Source organism: Lissotriton helveticus, chromosome 7 (assembly GCF_964261635.1).
Source record: "Lissotriton helveticus chromosome 7, aLisHel1.1, whole genome shotgun sequence".
Classification (NCBI taxonomy): domain Eukaryota; kingdom Metazoa; phylum Chordata; class Amphibia; order Caudata; family Salamandridae; genus Lissotriton; species Lissotriton helveticus.
The window spans coordinates 1,733,015,482-1,733,033,390 of NC_136068.1; the positions used below are offsets into that span (position 1 = coordinate 1,733,015,482).

Sequence of the window (17,909 nt, forward strand, 5' to 3'; positions counted from 1 at the left end):
GGCAATGACCCTGATGTTCAGCAGGACTCATATGGCGACACGGGGGACCAAGGTGGACATCAGGTGGTACAAGATCCACAAGGCTTTGGGACACGTACTTCTCCAACAGAGGATTCTGCTGCATTTAATGCTTTACTCGAACGGGCAGCAGCAAATCATAATGTGGACATGCATGCTGACCCGGTAGAGGAAGACTTTTTATTTGACACTTTCTCCGTCTCAGAGAGAACAGTTAAAATACTTCCTATGCTTAAAGGTGTCCTTAAACATGCCCCAGAGATCTTTAAGGAACCTACCAGGGCGAGAGTGGTGAACCCACGTATCGAGAAAAAATACAGGCCAGCACCTGGAGATCCTGCATATATTCGAGGACAGTTGCCTCTGGACTCGTTGGTGGTCGCCAATGCCCGCAAGAGGGCAAACTCCCAAACCACGGGTGAAGCTCCTCCCCCAGACAAGGAGTCGAAAGTGCTTGAGGCATCGGGCAAGAGGGTGGCGGCGCAGGCTGCCAATGTATGGCGTATTGCAAACACACAGGCACTATTGGCACGATACGATAGGGCGCATTACGACACCCTAGAACAGCTCCTTCAACACCTACCTGATGAGTTTCAGGAAGCAGCCGAAATGCTCATACAAGAGGGAAAGCTTATCTCCAACGCTGCAATAAAGTGTGCACTTGATGTGGCAGATACAGCGGCTAGGGGGATTAACACTAGCGTCATGTTGAGGCGACAAGCTTGGCTTCGCATATCTGGATTTAAGCCTGACATCCAAACTACAATCCTCAACCAGCCCGTCAATCCTGACACACTGTTTGGTCCAGATGTAGACACCACCCTTGAAAAAATTAAAAAGGACAACGAGACTGCTAAGTCCATGGGGGCGCTTCAGTCACAACAATTCAGGGGAAACACTTTTCGTCGCTCAGGAGCACGTGGTGTTACCAGAGGACAATTGGGTCAACGAACACAATACGCGAAGGGTGGTGCACAATCCTCGTACCCCAAGCAGGGTAGAGGGGGTTACAGAGGTAACAGTGCCAAGGGCAGAGGCAGAGGGAACAACAACTCCCGTACCTCTGCCGCCAACAAACAGTGACTCTTTGTCTCTGCCCCCCGACCATACCACACCTGTCGGGGGGAGACTCCAGCAGTTCCTGCCAGTCTGGACGTCCATCACCACGGACAGGTGGGTGAGAAAACTTATCCAGTACGGTTACTGTTTGGAGTTAACATCCACTCCTCCCAACATTCCCCCAAGACACCGTCCTATGTCGGCAGAGCACTTGCACTTATTGCAGCAGGAAGTACTGGTGATGCTGCAAAAAGGCGCAATCGAGCTCGTGCCAGTGGAAGAGGAAGGCACAGAGGTCTATTCCCTGTACTTCCTCATCCCAAAGAAGGACGGATCCCTCAGACCTATTCTGGATCTACGCCCCCTCAACATGTACATACTGTCAGAACATTTTCACATGCTGACACTGCAACAAATCCTTCCCCTGCTCAATCAAGGGGACTTCCTAGCAACCTTGGACCTCAAGGATGCTTATTTCCACATCCCACTCCGCCCATCCCACAGAAAATACCTCAGGTTTACCATTCTAAACAGGCACTATCAGTTCAAAGTCCTACCCTTCGGGGTGACTACTGCCCCCAGAGTGTTTACAAAGTGTCTGGCGACGGTGGCGGCGCACCTCAGGAGACAGAACATACATGTCTACCCGTACCTAGACGACTGGCTTGTTCAAGCAAAGTCGGAACAGCAGTGCGCCGCGGACATGTCCCACACTATTCAACTCCTTCACAGCCTGGGGTTCTCGCTGAACTACCCGAAGTCGCACCTTCAACCACACCATGTGCGGCAGTATCTGGGCGCGACAATAAACACCCTGACTGCTATGGCTCAGCCAAACCCAGTCAGAATCAACAGCATTCAGTCGCTGTGCCAGAAGTTCAGACCGCAACACTCCCTGCCAGCGAGAGTGTTCATGCAGTTGATAGGCATGATGGCCTCCTGCATCTTCATTGTCCCGCACGCGAGGTTGCACATGCGCCCGCTCCAAGAATGCTTGGCAAATCAGTGGACACAGGCTCGGGGACAGCTAACAGACCTAGTGTTGGTGACCGGTCGGGCATACAACTCTCTGCATTGGTGGAATCCACACAACCTTTGCAAGGGCCGACCATTCCAAGAGCCAGTGCCACAGATAATCCTAACAACGGACGCATCTCTCCAAGGGTGGGGAGCTCATGTGCACCACTACACTGTGCAGGGACTGTGGTCCACCCAGCAGCAGAAGTTGCACATCAACTACCTGGAATTGATGGCAATCTTCATGGCGATGAAGTCCTTCACAGTACATTTGTGCAACAAAGTCGTGTTGATCCGGACGGACAACTTGACCGCCATGTACTACATCCAAAAGCAGGGAGGCACACACTCTCCACAGCTGTCTCATCTAGCTCAGAGCATGTGGAAGTGGGCCATTCAGAGAAACATTTTCCTCATGGCGGAACACCTCCCGGACAAGGACAATTAGATGGCGGATCTGCTAAGCAGATACAGCCATCAAATGCACGAGTGGGAGATACATCCATCAGTACTCCACCCGTACTTCCAGCAGTGGGGTCTTCCAGAGATAGACCTGTTTGCCACAAGGGAAAACGCAAAATGCCAAAGCTTTGCCGCCAGGTTCCCTCACCCGGAATCGCAAGGGAATGCGATATGGATGAACTGGTCAGGCAAATTTGCGTACGCTTTTCCCCCAGCGCCTCTCATTCCGCTGGTGGCGAGAAAGCTAAAGCAACACTCGATGACTCTCATCCTGGTTGCTCCAACATGGGCACGCCAACCATGGTACACCACGTTTCTAGAACTTTCCGTGGTACCGCATCAAAGGCTGCATCTCACATCCCGGCTCTTGACGCAGAACCATGGCGACATTCAGCATCCAGATCCGCGACAGCTCAATCTGGCGATCTGGCTCCTGAAGTCTTAGAATTTGGCTACCTCAGCCTGCCTCCAGAATGCATGGACATCATCCGGGAGGCACGAAAGCCCACTACCCGAGCTTGCTATGCAGCTAAATGGAAGCGGTTTGTCATGTACTGTACCGCTAGATGCATCCATTCCTAACATCATCTGCTATTTGTTACATCTTTACAAATGCAATCTAGCGTACGCTTCCATTCGGATACATTTATCCGCCATAGCGGCTTATCTCCAGAATAGGCAACACCTCTCTGTTTTCAGGGTGCCTGCCATTAAAGCCTTCCTAGAAGGACTGAAGCGAGTCATTCCTCCAAGAACACCACCAGCTCCAGTGTGGAACCTCAATGTGGTCCTCACTAGGCTGATGGGCCCACCTTTTGAGCCACTGCACTCCTGCGAGATTCAGTTTCTCACATGGAAAGTGGCTTTTCTCATTGCTATCACATCGCTCAGACGTGTAAGTGAGCTGCAGGCGCTCACAATCCAAGAGCCATTCATACAGATACATTCCAACAGAGTGGTCCTCCGCACTAACCCCAAATTCCTTCCTAAAGTGGTGTCACAGTTTCATATCAACCAAACTATTGACCTGCCTGCATTCTTCCAAAACCCACAAACAGTAGCAGAAAGAATGCTTCATACATTAGACGTTAGGAGGGCGCTAATGTACTACATTGACAGAACACAACACTTTAGAAAGACACAACAACTTTTTGTTGCCTTCTCAGCACAGCACAAAGGCAACCCCATTTCCAAAGCAGGAATAGCCAGATGGATTGTTAAGTGCATTCAAATCTGTTATCAAAAGGCTAAACGTACTTTAACAATACCCCCAAGGGCGCACTCCACACGCAAATTGGGGGCCTCCATGGCTTTCCTGGGGAACATTCCCTTAGAAGACATTTGTAGAGCAGCCACATGGTCTACACCACACACATTTACCAAACATTACTGTGTAGATGTGCATTCAAAACAGCAAGCAGCTGTAGGACAGGCTGTTCTCAAGACACTTTTTCAAGCTTCTGCAGCTGGCACGGGCAACCGCCGTTAATGGAGGGACTGCTATGTATTCTATGCATAAGATATGAATTTAGCAGCCCACTTGCCTCAAACTGAATATGCTACTTACCAGTATGCATCTGTTCTTGGCATGTAGGGCTGCTAACATTCATATCGCCCGCCCTCCTCCCCGGTGCCCGTAGCGGCTGCAGATACTCTCTCTATATTCATCATTAGCATGGACATCCTTTACACTGTTTCACTCCATCTCTGCCACAATGGCTAAAATCAATCTGGGGATGGAGTCGATGCCCATGCGCACTGTAGTCCAGGGGAGAAGCCACCTATCTCGTGATACTTCGAAGACTCTTCCAGGACAACAATGTGCAATCATCCGGACCCAACACTAGGCGGCGATCTATGCATAAGATATGAATGTTAGCAGCCCTACATGCCAAGAACAGATGCATACTGGTAAGTAGCATATTCAATATAAATACATCTAAGTCACGTAATTACAAATCATGTTGCATTACAAATGCTATAGGTGTCACATTTGCGAAAATTATAACTATTGGCATTGTAAATGACAAAGATATTAATTTAGCTATTTTCAAAACCAAAACAAAAATTAAAAAATTGTCATTTACAAGACCAATAGCTCCAACTTTTCTAATGCAAGACCTATTGCATTTCCAATGCTTGTTACAGGAGCACTCTACAACATACTTCTATGCTCTACTAAGAGGACAATCTCTTTATTTCAAAACCATCGGTCCATTTTACAAGGGTAAACATTACATCACACTTGATGGAGCCCTCTGGGGAGATAGTAGCAGGATACTTATAATATGGTTGGGAGAGAAGCCCATCATTGATATTGGATGAATGGTATCTACACTGTGTTATGGCCTGTTGCGCTCGCCTTTCAGCTGCGGCGCTTCACGGTGGTGGCAGACAGTGGCACATTAACATACTCAGACTCAGTTGGTTGCAATGCCACTTACACAGATTTACACAGCTAATCTGTGAAAATGCCTAAGTAATACTACCCTTCCCTAGAGTATGTGAAATATTTGCTTCCCCTTTTAAAATACTCCAGTATTTAAACTCCTCCACAATATATGCTTCAAGAATGTTATTATGTAAAGCTCTCTAATGTGTACTACGTCTTAGTGCATCAATATGTAATAGAAGCACACCTAGGGGGTTTATAATTAGCAATATCAAGCAAACCACACTGTGCCATTGCATTGTCTGTAGCAGCACCAGACCAGCATCACTCAAAGACCCGCTGGTCTAGTCTCTTCCCTCAGTTCACAGCCAAGGGCTTCGTACATCTTTCATGTCAGGCTTCAGTGTGACAGATTGACTTTTCCCAGACGAATAGCCATCATTATTTCATTTCCAAAAGGCCTGCTTTGCCACACTCACCATTTAAGTGAACGGGGTGAGCAGGGCACGGTTATTTCACGGACTATTAACTGCTCACATAACAGTGCACTAAATTAATTTCAGGTCCCGCCTACTGTTGGCTAATGGCAAAATGTTCCTAATGGCAACACGGACTTAAGGGCAGCGTACACATAAGTGCAGATGATTTAATCATTATTCAAGTAACGCAGCATAGAGAACACATTTGTTGTGTGTGCAAGGGGATAACAACAGCACAAAGCCATGTCGACCGCATGGACAAGGGAAGGCCAGTGTGGCCTGGCACAGAATGTGGCTGACATTGGACGTCACCACTCCCATTCGATCTGCTCTTGGATTTCAGCCATTAAGTTGTGCATGGTAGAGCTTTGCTAGGAGGATATTGTGTGAGTATAGACCCCTAAGACAGATACAAAGTTTAAGCCAACAGTTGGGCACGTTTCTTCCACCCCAATGCTTTGCAACCACTTACCAATCGTTTGGCCAGCAGCATACTACATCGGTTATAGGGCCGTTTTTTTTTTACATTACAACATTGTCCTTTCTGTCTGTCCTTTCCTTTCGTGGTTCCTGTGTCCCTCTCCTATCTATCTTCCTTAGCCCTCCTCCCATCACCACTAGTCTATCCCATTCATTCCCCCTTTCCCACTCTCACCCCGTCTGTCTCCCCCTCACTTTCTTCCTACCCCCCTCCCCACACCCCCTTGCGCCATCCCCTTCCCTCCCCTTTCTTCGATCCCTGTTCTCTTCTTCCATCACTCTTCCATTACTCCCTTCCTCTCTCTGCGTTTCCCTGCTCTCCCGCTCGTTGTGCCGGCCCTCAGTCAGCTCCCCGCTCTCTTTCACTGTCCTCTCCCTGCCCCCATCATTCTTAGAGTTCCACGTGCCACAGGCGCACCGTGCCTCAGGTGTCTCATTAGACAGGTATTCCTGGGTAACCAAAGCACGCTCAGCTGGTAGAGTCCGGTGCATCACGTGACATATACAAGCATCCATCTTAAGATCAGCTTGCATGTGCCAGACTCACCGAAGGTGTCACACATGGCATGATGTCACTTGGCGCCCATGTCCGTTAAAATTATATCAGAGTGAGACAGAGCTGGGCTCGGGCTCCACATGGCTGCACCCTGTCCAAGTAGCAGGGACATTATCAGAGACAGACTCCATGGGCCTCAAGCAGCCGTCTGAATAGACTGCTGTGGCTGCAGCAAATCTCGGCTGTGTGTGCATTCATTCCAGTCTCACCACCATAATCGCCGTCAGTGTGCGCGTGCCGTGACAGCATGGCAGCATGCATGTCACTTTAAAAAGAATGCATTACCATTATTATACCAGGCTTATCATCAGTGCTAGTGCTGGAGTGGCGGCACAGGAAAAAAACTTACGTGGTGGTGGTGGGTGGTGTGGCGGTACGAACCCGTACAGTCTGTGGCACAGTCTAGAGACTCCCTCAGCTCTCACTTAGTTTACACAGACACAACCAACGCCGACGAACTGGAGACTCGACTCGAGTCAGTGGAGTGAGCAGTCTGCTGGTGGTCACTCAGTCTCTCTACTCACTGGTCTTGTTGTGACTAGACTTCGTTCATTCGTGATTTTCTGTACTTTACTACTTTCACACTTTCTGCAGCAGTGCACCACGCACGGTGACGTGACGGACAGCGTAGAAATGGCCAATCACCTCGACATGGCTGGAATTAGCCATATGGTGATTGGCCATACAGTGCGGTCTCTAAGCAGAGCAGCCAACACCCACGGGCGCCACCATCCTGCTGCAGCAGCCAATCCTGGCGCAGCGTTAACAGCAACACTGCGCCAGGATTGGGCTACGAGCAGGATACTATCTGCCCATTAGGAGACCGGGGGCCCCGGGTCCCTGCCTGGCAGTCCCTGTGTCTCGAGTACCATAGAGGGGGGGGGAGGGAAGGTCTACTACAATGCGCATGCGCGGGCAAGTAGGAATTTGTAAGACTCCTGGATTCCACATGCGCATTGTTGCGCTGTCTACTCGGAGTCTCCGACTGCTCTGTTGTGCGCTGCCTCCTCCTGTCACTCTCTCCCTCAGCCCCGCCCCCCACGGCCCACTTCCTATACGATGCCCGATTCTGTCGGGCTTTTCCGGGCAGCAGGTAGCGCGCAGTGCGCTAGATGATTTATTTATCAGACATCGATCGATGCATTTTTAAAAAAGCCTTTAAATGCATTTGTGGCGTGTGGGGTCGTCCATGGCTAGTGGGGCAACGCCCCAACGCCCCCAATGGACGCACCGCCACTGCCTGATAATTCCCTGGCAGTAAGAATCATCTCGGTCTTTGAATTTTCCATTCTTATAAGTACAACTCGCATTGTAAAAAATCCACATAGAATAAATGAATTCGGAAGTAATATGCACTGAAAATGTTGTGACCATTTAATCAAAAGGACATGAGAATTCTTTAAACAGATCCTGCTGGCTGTTCTGGACTCCTAGAAGGTGTATTGCAATGTTTGTTAAACTTCTCAGAATGAGCCACTTCAGATAGCCTCTTCCTCCTTTAAATAATACATGGTATTGTGTTGGTCGTCTTGATCAGAATCCTGTTCATTACCTGCAGTGCTTTTTAGAAAAGCCTGAAATCCAGCGTTTGGTTGCTCCGATTCCCTAGGTAGGTTCACTGCTCAACACTGACGGACATAACAGATGAAGTCAGGACTTGTTGATTGAATCTTACTATTAGGTTAAACTGCTTTTCCCGCCATGGACCTTTATTTCCATCAAAAGATGTAATTTGTCCTCCCAGGTCCCTTGACTATGTTGCCATTGGTTCGATTAACATTGCTGAAGGAGTCTCCTGTATAGACTTACATTTGGAACTATGAAGATGCATGCTGCGGCGGACTCCAGAAGGGAGTACATTTTTTTATTTTACTGTAGGAGTCCGGTTTGTTTTTCCTGTGAAAAAGAAAACATTTGACAGTTAAGGATAGCACTCTTTCCACCAAAGGAAATTATGTCACTTTTTCTATTTTCTAAATTATTGGGCCTCCTATGTATTTCTGACGGATTTGTAGACAGGAGAAGTTTGATTTCTGATAGCAGTAACTCCCTCATGCTGACAGGTGGCGCAGTTAACCTCTGTTTCAACTCTGTCCTGCCTCAGTGTGCACTGGTTTCAATTCCTTTTTTCCCACGCCTGATGATGCTGATTCGGAGCTTCGCTCAAACTTAGTTCGGATTTCACAGAATTCTCTAATTGTAAATGAAAACAAACTTGGCAGTGTCCATGAATGTTGCCCCTGAAGGCAACCAGTTTCAAGCTGTTGTGAGCAGATGTCTGTGCTGACCCACGCATCTTCTGCTTATGGTGCCTTGGGACTTGAGCATAACTCAAGTTGCGCAACATGCTTTCTGTGATGCACACAAAGTCCACCTGGGGCAAAGAAGCCAAGCTCATGTGGTAGAACACTGTAAGTGAGGCCGGTCTCACTTTTGTAGGGCAGGGTAAGGTGAAGTCGAAAGACAGATGGAGAAAGAAGCACGACTAGCTCCTTGAAACCGGGGCGCTGCTGATCCAGAGGGAGATCACTCGGCCCAGGACTCGTGGCATCTGGCTTGGACACCAATACTGACCTGAGATTCAGTGTTCCCATGTTCCTCAGGATATCGATTCTGCAGAACTCAGCAGCCTTCAGGATAGCCACACTGCAGTTTTTTAAGTTCATTCCAGCTTCCTCAGTTCCTGCTTTGTCGGAAAGGGCACTATGCACTCTTCAGGGCCTTCGCCCGCACTAACTGAACCTGAGCAAAATCAACCTGCCTCACTAAACGTGCTAGGCTGTGCCGCTCACTCCTATGCTGCAGGCCCTGCATTCTGAATCTCTTTTGATAGTGGCTATATTTCAGGCTGTGCCAGGTCTGGGTCTATTTAAGGGTGGGAGAAGAATTCCACTCTGGCACAGTTTGCAGAGTTTTGCCCACTCAGCATGTAGTGCCGAGTCCCGTAAAACTCAGCTAAGTGACGTGGTGCAGAGTTTTTTTCCTCTTGCGTGGCTCGCGAGCTTTAAGATCTGAAAGAAACACTACTTAGTTATAGATTCAGGCTTCAGACTGGATCCGGAAAGTTTTTTCGTCAGCAGTACCTCTGCGCGTCGGAAGGTGGTGTTGGTCGGGTCCGCATTAGTTGTTGGTGTCGTGTCGCCGGGATGACGTCGTGGTAGCTACTTAGACTCTGCCCTCGCGCCCTTACGTCCGTTCCTTCTTTTTCCACGCCAGCCAGCACAGTTCCGGAGAGCGCGGCACCTCCAGTCACTTTTCGACTGACTTTTTCTCGTCTTTTGTCGACTTCTTTTTTGAGTCCATCGACTCCTGGTGTACGAGGGTTGCCCTGCTTCAAGACATGCGGTTCGTGTAACTGACTGATGTCGGTGACGGATCCGTACCGCATGTGCCTCTTTTGCCTGGAGCACTGCCACAACCCCAAGTCGTGCTCCGACTGCCGGTCGATGGCGCCACAGACTTTGCAAAAGAGGTCCCGAAAGCTGCTTGAGCATCAGCAGTCGCCTCTGCGCCGTTTGAGGTTTCGGGACTGGTCGCGGAGCCACCACCATTCGTCCAAGTCATCGAAGTCTTCGCACTCTGGGTCGGGTAAGTCTAAGTATAGGTAGAAGTCAAAGAAGCATTGTCCCTCTTAGACTTCTTGTCGGTCGGCCACCCGATGAGGGATGCAGGTGATACCCCTCCCGCGTGCGAAGCCCGAAGAGTCAACACCGCGTTTCCTTCCCTTTCCGGGACCCGGAGCGGCTCCCGCCCAGCTTTGTACGTTCTCCGAGGCAATGCATGCCATCTTTGGGCGGCCCGAACCCGCTGGCGTGCCTTCGGGCCCCGCAGACTCGGTTGGGGGGGCCTAGGTCTTCTCTGCTGACGGCTCTGGCCTTGGCGCCGCAGGCCCCCCCCCTTGGATCCAGGCCTGGTTCTGGATTGGCGTCGGTTGGCCTGATTACGCCTCCACCTGCGCTGCTTCCTTCAGCACCACTTCCGCATCCGACTCCGGCGCTGAGAGGGGTTTTTGTGCCCCTATTCACTCCTGGGGTCCCTTTTCGGCCAGATTGGCACCCAGAAGATGAAGAGGACTGGGAGGGGTCAGATGACCCTCTGACTGACCAGTTGGACAGTGAACAGGACTGAAGAGAGGAACTGGGTGATGCCAGTGGTCTGGACACCTCCCCTGACCTTGGCATGTTGTCTCCTCCTACCGTGGCTACGGAGGGGGTTGCGTCATGCGCAGTGGTGTTGCGTAGGACGGCTGAGACTCTCAACTCGAACTCCCTACAGTGGCAGTCAGAACTAACCTCCTGACAGAGGTGCTTCAGCCGGCGGCAAGCTCTTCGGAACCTCTGCTTCCGTTTAACGAGGCCCTTACTGACATTCTTTTGGGCACCTGGTCCAGGCCCAACACGGGGGCTCCCGTGGATAGGATTGTTGCCTGACGCCACTGCCCGGCGACCCCACTTTCCTTTCCCAAGACCCCACTCCAAAGAGCTTGGTGGTCCAAAAGCGCATTCCCTACTGCTCCACCGGAAAGGGAATCCAAGAAGCTGGATCATCTTGGAAGTAAGATTTTCTCTTCCGCCAGCTTGGGACTGCGGCCAAGTTTACCATCCACTGTGGGCTGGATACCGCCAACTCTCTCAGTAGGACGATTTCCACGTCAGTAGCTCTTCGACGCTATGCCTGGATGAAATCGACTGGCTTTTCAGGACCCTCATGGACATGCCCTATGATGCCGGTCGCCTTTTCAGGGACAAAGCGGACACTGCTTTTGAGCGTTTCAAGGACTCCTGAGCTACGGCCAAGTCCTTGGACCTCTCCAGCCACCTTGCGCAGTCCACTTTTCGCCCTTTTCGTGGCTACGAAAGGGGTGCCTGCTACGTCCCGTCCAGAGCCACAGGCCGCAGCAAGTTACCCAGCCTTCGTGCGGCTGGGGACGGGGGACAACCGTTGTGGTTCCGGGGGCCAGCGGGCGGGCCAGCCGACCAGCCCCCGCCCCCCCCCCCCCTCTCCCCCTCTGCGGCAGCCTCTTAACCTTCCTATTCTGACGTTTCAGGCCCATCAAGTGCCAGTGGGTGGCAGGATTCACCATCACCTCCCCCACTGGTGCACCATCACGCCAGACAGGTGGGTTTTGCAGATAGTCTGAAGGGGCTACTCCCTCCTCTTCGAGGCTACCCCTTGAGATACGCCACCACAATACCACCATATGTCGGAGGATCATCTGGCCCTTCTCCAGCAGGGAATTACAGCTCTCTTGGCCAAGGGAGCTTTCAAGCACGTTCCTGTTCCATAAGTAGGTCGTGGTTGTTAATTCCACTACTTTCTGGTTCCCAAGAAGGACAAGGGCCTGAGTCCTATCTTGGATCTCAGGAACGTCAACCTCTTCCTCCGGAAGGAGAAGCTCAAGATGTTGTCCCTTGCTCCGGTTTTGTCTGCCCTCGGCCCAGAAGACTGGATGGTAGTGTTGTACTTGCAAGACGCTTATTTTCACATCCCTGTCCTGCCTGACCTCCGGCATTACCTTAGGTTTACGGTAGGCCACAAGCATTTTCAGTTTACCGTGCTTCCCTTTGGCCTTACTAGTGCCCCTCGGGTCGCAGCTCATCTGCGCATATTACGGGTTTCAGTCTTCCCCCTATCTCGACTACTGGTTGTTGAAGGCAGGCTCACCCCAGGTAGTAGTCTCCCACCTCCAGATTGCGGCCGACCTCCAGCATTCGCTGGGGTTCTCCATCAATGTGCCGAAGTCACACCTGATTCCCTCTCAGAAGCTCCTCTTCATAGGAGCAGTTCAGGAAACTGCGCGGTTTCGGGTCTATCCTCCCAAACAGCGAGTCCGGGATATTTGGGCTATGAATACGATCTTTCAGCCTCTATCCCGGGTTTTGTGTCAGACTGACCCTGAGGCTGCTGGGCCTCATTATTCAGCAAATACCTACAGCACTTATGGTGAAATCACGAGTGAATCTGACATAAGTGAAGGAGAGATGACAAGTGGTCCAAATCCAACATTGAAACTGACTTTTTTTTTGAGGAAATGCGGTTGAGGCACATCAACCAAACAATGACTTGGGAAGAGGAATGTATTGAGGCAGAGGAACTTCAGAAGCCTCAAAAAATCAAGAAAAACAAGCCGATCAATACGGAAGAAACCAGTATCCACTCCGCAGCCTGAACAAATCATAAAAAAATTTTGATTGTGAATATATCACAACACAAATTAATAGAAGAAGAAATGACACTATTAAATAAAGGACTCTCCTTCTGTCCGGAAACCCATTATGATTATACCCAAACAAAAATTGATTTGTTTCCGGTCCAGGGAAGACATGGCTTGGCAGTTCGGGCTGGACTGTTCCCATGAGGCACAGGGTCAGACTGATTTGCATATAGCCATGTCTGAACTGGGGTGGCCGAGTGAGCTAAAGAATGGTGATGGATTAAACCCAGATCAGTTGACTGGGGGTGAGTGTTTGATTTGCTCAAACGCTCCGTCCATCATCCCCTTTTGTATTGCTTTGTTCGCCCTAAGTGTGGCAGGGTATGCTCAGACGTGAGTCCCTTGCTCACTTGGCCACTGGATTCAAGATAGCCTGGCTGATGAGGATTATGAATCCGAAACCGGTCCCAGGATGCTTGTTTCCGGTCCAGGGAAGACATGGCTTGGCAGTTCGGGCTGGACTGTTCCTATGAGGCACAGGGTCAGACTGATTTGCATATAGCCATGTCTGAACTGGGGTGGCCGAGTGAGCTAAAGAATGGTGACGGATTAAACCCAGATCAGTTGACTGGGGGTGAGTGTTTGATTTGCTCGAACGCTCCGTCCATCATCCCCTTTTGTCTCGCTGTAATTCAAGCATGGCACCCATAACTTGTGGAATTCTATAAATCGATATTTATTTTCACATGGATGTGGATAGTGGTGTTTAGGGCAGTTTGTTTTCAGTTAGTGTTTTTCACAGTTTTTACCTGCGTTCTCTGCAGATGGGGCTTCAGCTGGCCAGCTTGTAGCCAGGGATTATTGAAAAGGAGGGCAAGACCTAAATGTTATAAAAATGTTTGGGATGGCATTTTTGCTGAAGAGGCTCTAGCACCTTATGATTTTTCTCCATGAATAATAATTGTAACACTTCTTTTTACTTACAACTTATTAAAAGTTCTGTTCTTCTTAGAAGTTGTAGCACTGACTGGATTTTAAAGTATTTCCTGTATTGTTTGTTTTCTTACCCTTTACACTAGCCCCTCGGCCTCCTGCCCCGTATTAAGCCTACGTTGCTCTGCTATCTCCTGAGAGTGATGCACATGCAAAAGGTGTGCAGTAGTATTAGTCACTTTTCTTACTAAAAGATTGTAACAATGTAAGATGGTGCCCAATACCCCAGGGGGGAAAACCTTAACCTCCAATGGTCTTTTGCATATGAGTGCAGTTAAAGCCAAACCTAAAAAATAAGTACAATGAAAGTTAAAGGAAGAGAGAGAGTGTGTTTGTTTGAACCCTTTGGGGTGGTCTAATCGCTTATGTCTTTCTCAAGACTTTAAACTTACATTTCTAAAGTCCAGTGCAAATGTTGTCTTTAACAGTGTTGCAAGAATACTAGGAGGATTTGGAGGTTACATTATGGCACTCAAAACATTTTGAAATATTTAAAGGTGACATACAGAGTGGTCCAGGTGACGAATGATCAGCTGGATGGACAAGGGGACACATCGGGAGCAGTCAGCGTGGTCTCCACAGCAGCCTTTGGTGGAACACAGCAAGCTGTTGCTCAGGTGGTAATAAACATTCAGTTTTTTTAATTTATTTTCTGCATTGGGGTCTGGTATTTCTTTGTAATGTCTTTTAAAATTCTGCCTACCTACATGATGGTGTTAAAACTAGAAATCTGCTTTCCGTTGCATGTCAATCAAACATTCATAATGAGTATGAGTTTATTTACGTGGATAACCTTGTCATTTTTGGAAGAAGTGTATTTGTTGTTTGTAAGCATCATAATCACTTTATTTGCCATAAGCTTGTGTTCGAAATTAGGATGCCATTTATTTTTTAAATGTTATTTTTTCATGAGTTTTTTTTTTCTTTCATTGCTGTCCCACATGAACAAAAGGCTCCTTGGGGACAGCATTTACCACCTCCGCACTTGGTGCATACTTAAGCTGATTTCCCTCTGGGCCTATCAGAACAAGCATTTGCAGTGCAATAGGTCTTGCATTTACGCAAGTTTGAGCTATTCACATTGCAAATAAGAATGCCTTTTTATTTTTGTTTTTATTTTTAAAACATAGATAAAAGGCATTGGCATTTACAATGCCAATAGCTAAAACTTGCGTAAATGCAAAACCTATTGCATCGCAAAGAAACTTATAGTTGTTGTGAGCGCTATACATTTTTGTAATAACAGATCATACCTTTGACTCAGTTCTTCTGCTGAGTGACCAAGGTGCTGCTGTGCATCAACGGACAGCAGACATGACTTGGGCATGAAGGCCGAAGCCGAACATCCTGGGACAGACTTGACCAGGAGGCAGGTCCTGGCCCCGGGGAAGGCTCTTTTCCTCTGCCTTCAGTTGCAGCTCTTTTGATGCTGTTGGTAAAGGGCAAGTCCTGGCTGGGCTTGTCCAGCACAGGCTGTGGCTGGAGCCATATCCCCGCCTGGAGAAGGCGCATATGGCACCATGCGGTCCTGGTTTAGCACCTGGGTGGGGGCAGGCACCAGTATGCAGGCACTTTGCTATTTTCAATTTCCGGAGTGAAGGCAGCCCGTGGAAGATGTATGGGGGTGTGGGCTTGGGGGGAGCCAAAGGCAAATCTGCAACGGGATAGGCCTGTGCTGCATAAACTGCATCAAAATTCATGCAGGTTTGTGCGTTTGAATTAAAGTCTGGGTGTATGGATGGACACCAGCTCAGGCGAAACAAAGCCAAAGCAGAGTGCTCTCAGCCTACCTATGGAGACAGCAAGATGGCTCAGTGACTTGTAATGTGACTTGTAGGTCACATGTTTATTAATCTCGACAGGGCCAACTCCGCTTTTCATCCTTCCGTGATCGGCACATGGATTACTATTAAAGTGGCATTAGCCTTTTAAATATGTAATATTTACGTGACTCGGAAATGGAATAGCTGGGACAGTGAGCACTATATAAAAATTGTTATCCTCACGCTGTCCACCTATCACCAAACCCATACAATGCGCCACCAATCTCTATCAGCCAGTCCATCTATTCGTCTATTGCTCACTCGATCTTTCGTGCTCTCTTGGAATTCATTTAATTAATTTGCAGCTGTACTTTCATAGTCCAGATCATTTTGGTGATGGAGCCATGTAGTTGAGGCTTCGGTATTTCTCTCTCTTTTTGAACAAATCACAGTTTCTTTCCCTTGCTTGAAGAATGGAAACTCAAAAGCCAGAAGTGTATCAAAGGCATGGTGTTGGTACAAACTGAACCATCAAGATCCTCCTGGTACCCAGAGACGTCTTGGGTCCCTCTCGACTGCAGACACTCCAAGGATTGGTACATGTTCCTCTAACTTTACACTGTTTCACATTTCCATTTGACTAACAACTCCTGCAGATCAGCTGTCTCCTGCGCCCCCTCGAGCAATCAGGATGTACATCTCTTGAGCGGTCACTTTCTAGAGCGAGAAACATCTTAAAGGATTGAGGAATCATGCCTTGTCCCCTCTGAATGAGACAGCAGTGCAAAAATAACAAGCTGTCGCCATTACGCAAATGCTGCCGCTTGTTTATATTTGCATCACGTGTTCAATTTAATGAAAAAAAAACGACTTACCGACTAATGAAAGAGACAGTGTAACGCCGCAAGTAAAAGATCCAGCTCTGATAAGCGGTCATAAAAGGGGACAGGGCGGTTACAAGGAGGGACTAAGAAGCCACATTATCAATCGGAAGACAGCTTTTACCATGGACAATGACACCAGCCAATGAAAAAAAAAAATGGGTGGAGCACCCACAGCACCTCTACAGTAGACCCTACTACAGCATGCCTCGCAGAGCGCCCAACGTATGCATTGCAATGCTGGGCTCGACCTTTAAAAAGGCAGCTTGACTGTCATTCTTGCTTGCTGTCCATGTCGAGCCATTTACAGGAACCTGTTGGACTTTTGAGGCAGATCTTAATGTTGAGGGTTTTTAAGTGTAGCCATTAAGCACACTTAAGTTTATTTGTTATTCAATGTCGAGACATTGCTCCCCAGTGAACAGCCACATCTGAGTCTTTGTCATTTGAGAATAGAAGAACACAGTCTCTCCATTATCCTATAATGCATCCTCCTCAGCGGAGTTCCAACTGCCCATTTTGTGCCGAAGACATACCATCCACTCCCCATTCACAGTAGGCGTAGTCTGACACCTGCATCTCTGCTCCTATTGTATTGCTTTCACACAGATTTCCCAGGGTAGTACATCCTAAGAAGAGAAGTTTGGTGAAGGACTCGCTTGATCCGGTGCCAAATTACCACATTATAACCATAATGTTGCTTTTCTTGTGGTAGGTTAAAAATAGATTGTCGGATGGTCAATATGGTTACAACATTAGATTTTCCAATTCCCCCACAGTAGCAATTCTCAGACTGGTTGGTACAGGAGGTTCAGTCTCACACAATAGCGTGGAGACTCGTAATTGAAGAATATTAATGTGTACCAAATTACTAGCTTTTATATGTCCTCTTCACAGCCTGTAGAGAGTGTGCCACTGTAGAAAAACTAAAAACACATCCTCCTTGAAATGTTGAGGAATTGGACTGCCGTGCTTTGAACAGGTTTGGATACATTCTTTTTTTTTTTTTCAGCCACCGACAAATGTGTTCACTGGAATCATCCTCACAATATCATGCAACATACCCCAGAAATGATCCCTCTTATTTGCTCTTGCATATCTTTGTACATCCGCTGTCGTAACTCCTCAAGCAGTACCAGGTGAATTTTCAAATGGTCACCTGAATCCTACCCATATCCTTTCTAGTAGAACAACCTAGAACAGGAAATGTTACTTGTTAATCCTAGTTCTCGACCACAGGACTCTGCACTGAAGTGAAAAGCATGGACAATTCATGCCGGCCTATGGGGACCCAGGAACACTTCTGTTTAAAAAAAAAAAAAAAAAAAAATGTTTAAGTCTGTGCATTGTTTTGGAGATAAAAGCTATAATAAGCCAATGTAGACATAACCTCCGTAGCCTAAAAAGCCAATATTGATTTCTGATGGATACTTCTAAATGCAGACTCATCACCTTAGAATACTCCTCACTTGCCAGACTGGACACAGAAACTTCTTACAGGATGCATATTTTCATATACCTTTTCTGCACTCCCACAGACAGTACCTGAGGATCAAGGTTGGCCAAATTCACACCTTGTTCCTTCGCAGAGGCTGCCAATCATTGCCACTATTGTGGATACAGGGCAGTTCAAGGCCTTCCCTCAGGCACAGGGA

At 48.3% G+C, this 17,909-nt stretch overlaps 1 protein-coding gene across 4 annotated transcripts in view; it reads left to right on the top strand.

Annotated features, from left to right (window-relative positions):
• The window catches only part of USF2 (upstream transcription factor 2, c-fos interacting), a 241,316-nt gene that overhangs the window by 72,868 nt on the left and 150,539 nt on the right, over window positions 1-17,909 (top strand). For 2 of the 4 annotated variants that reach the window (XM_078655437.1, XM_078655439.1), the window contains exon 4: window positions 14,108-14,230. In XM_078655437.1, the coding sequence (XP_078511563.1) occupies window positions 14,108-14,230 (123 nt within the window). The remainder of the gene's footprint in view (window positions 1-14,107; window positions 14,231-17,909) is intronic. The other 2 variants (XM_078655438.1, XM_078655440.1) reach the window with 1 other exon arrangement.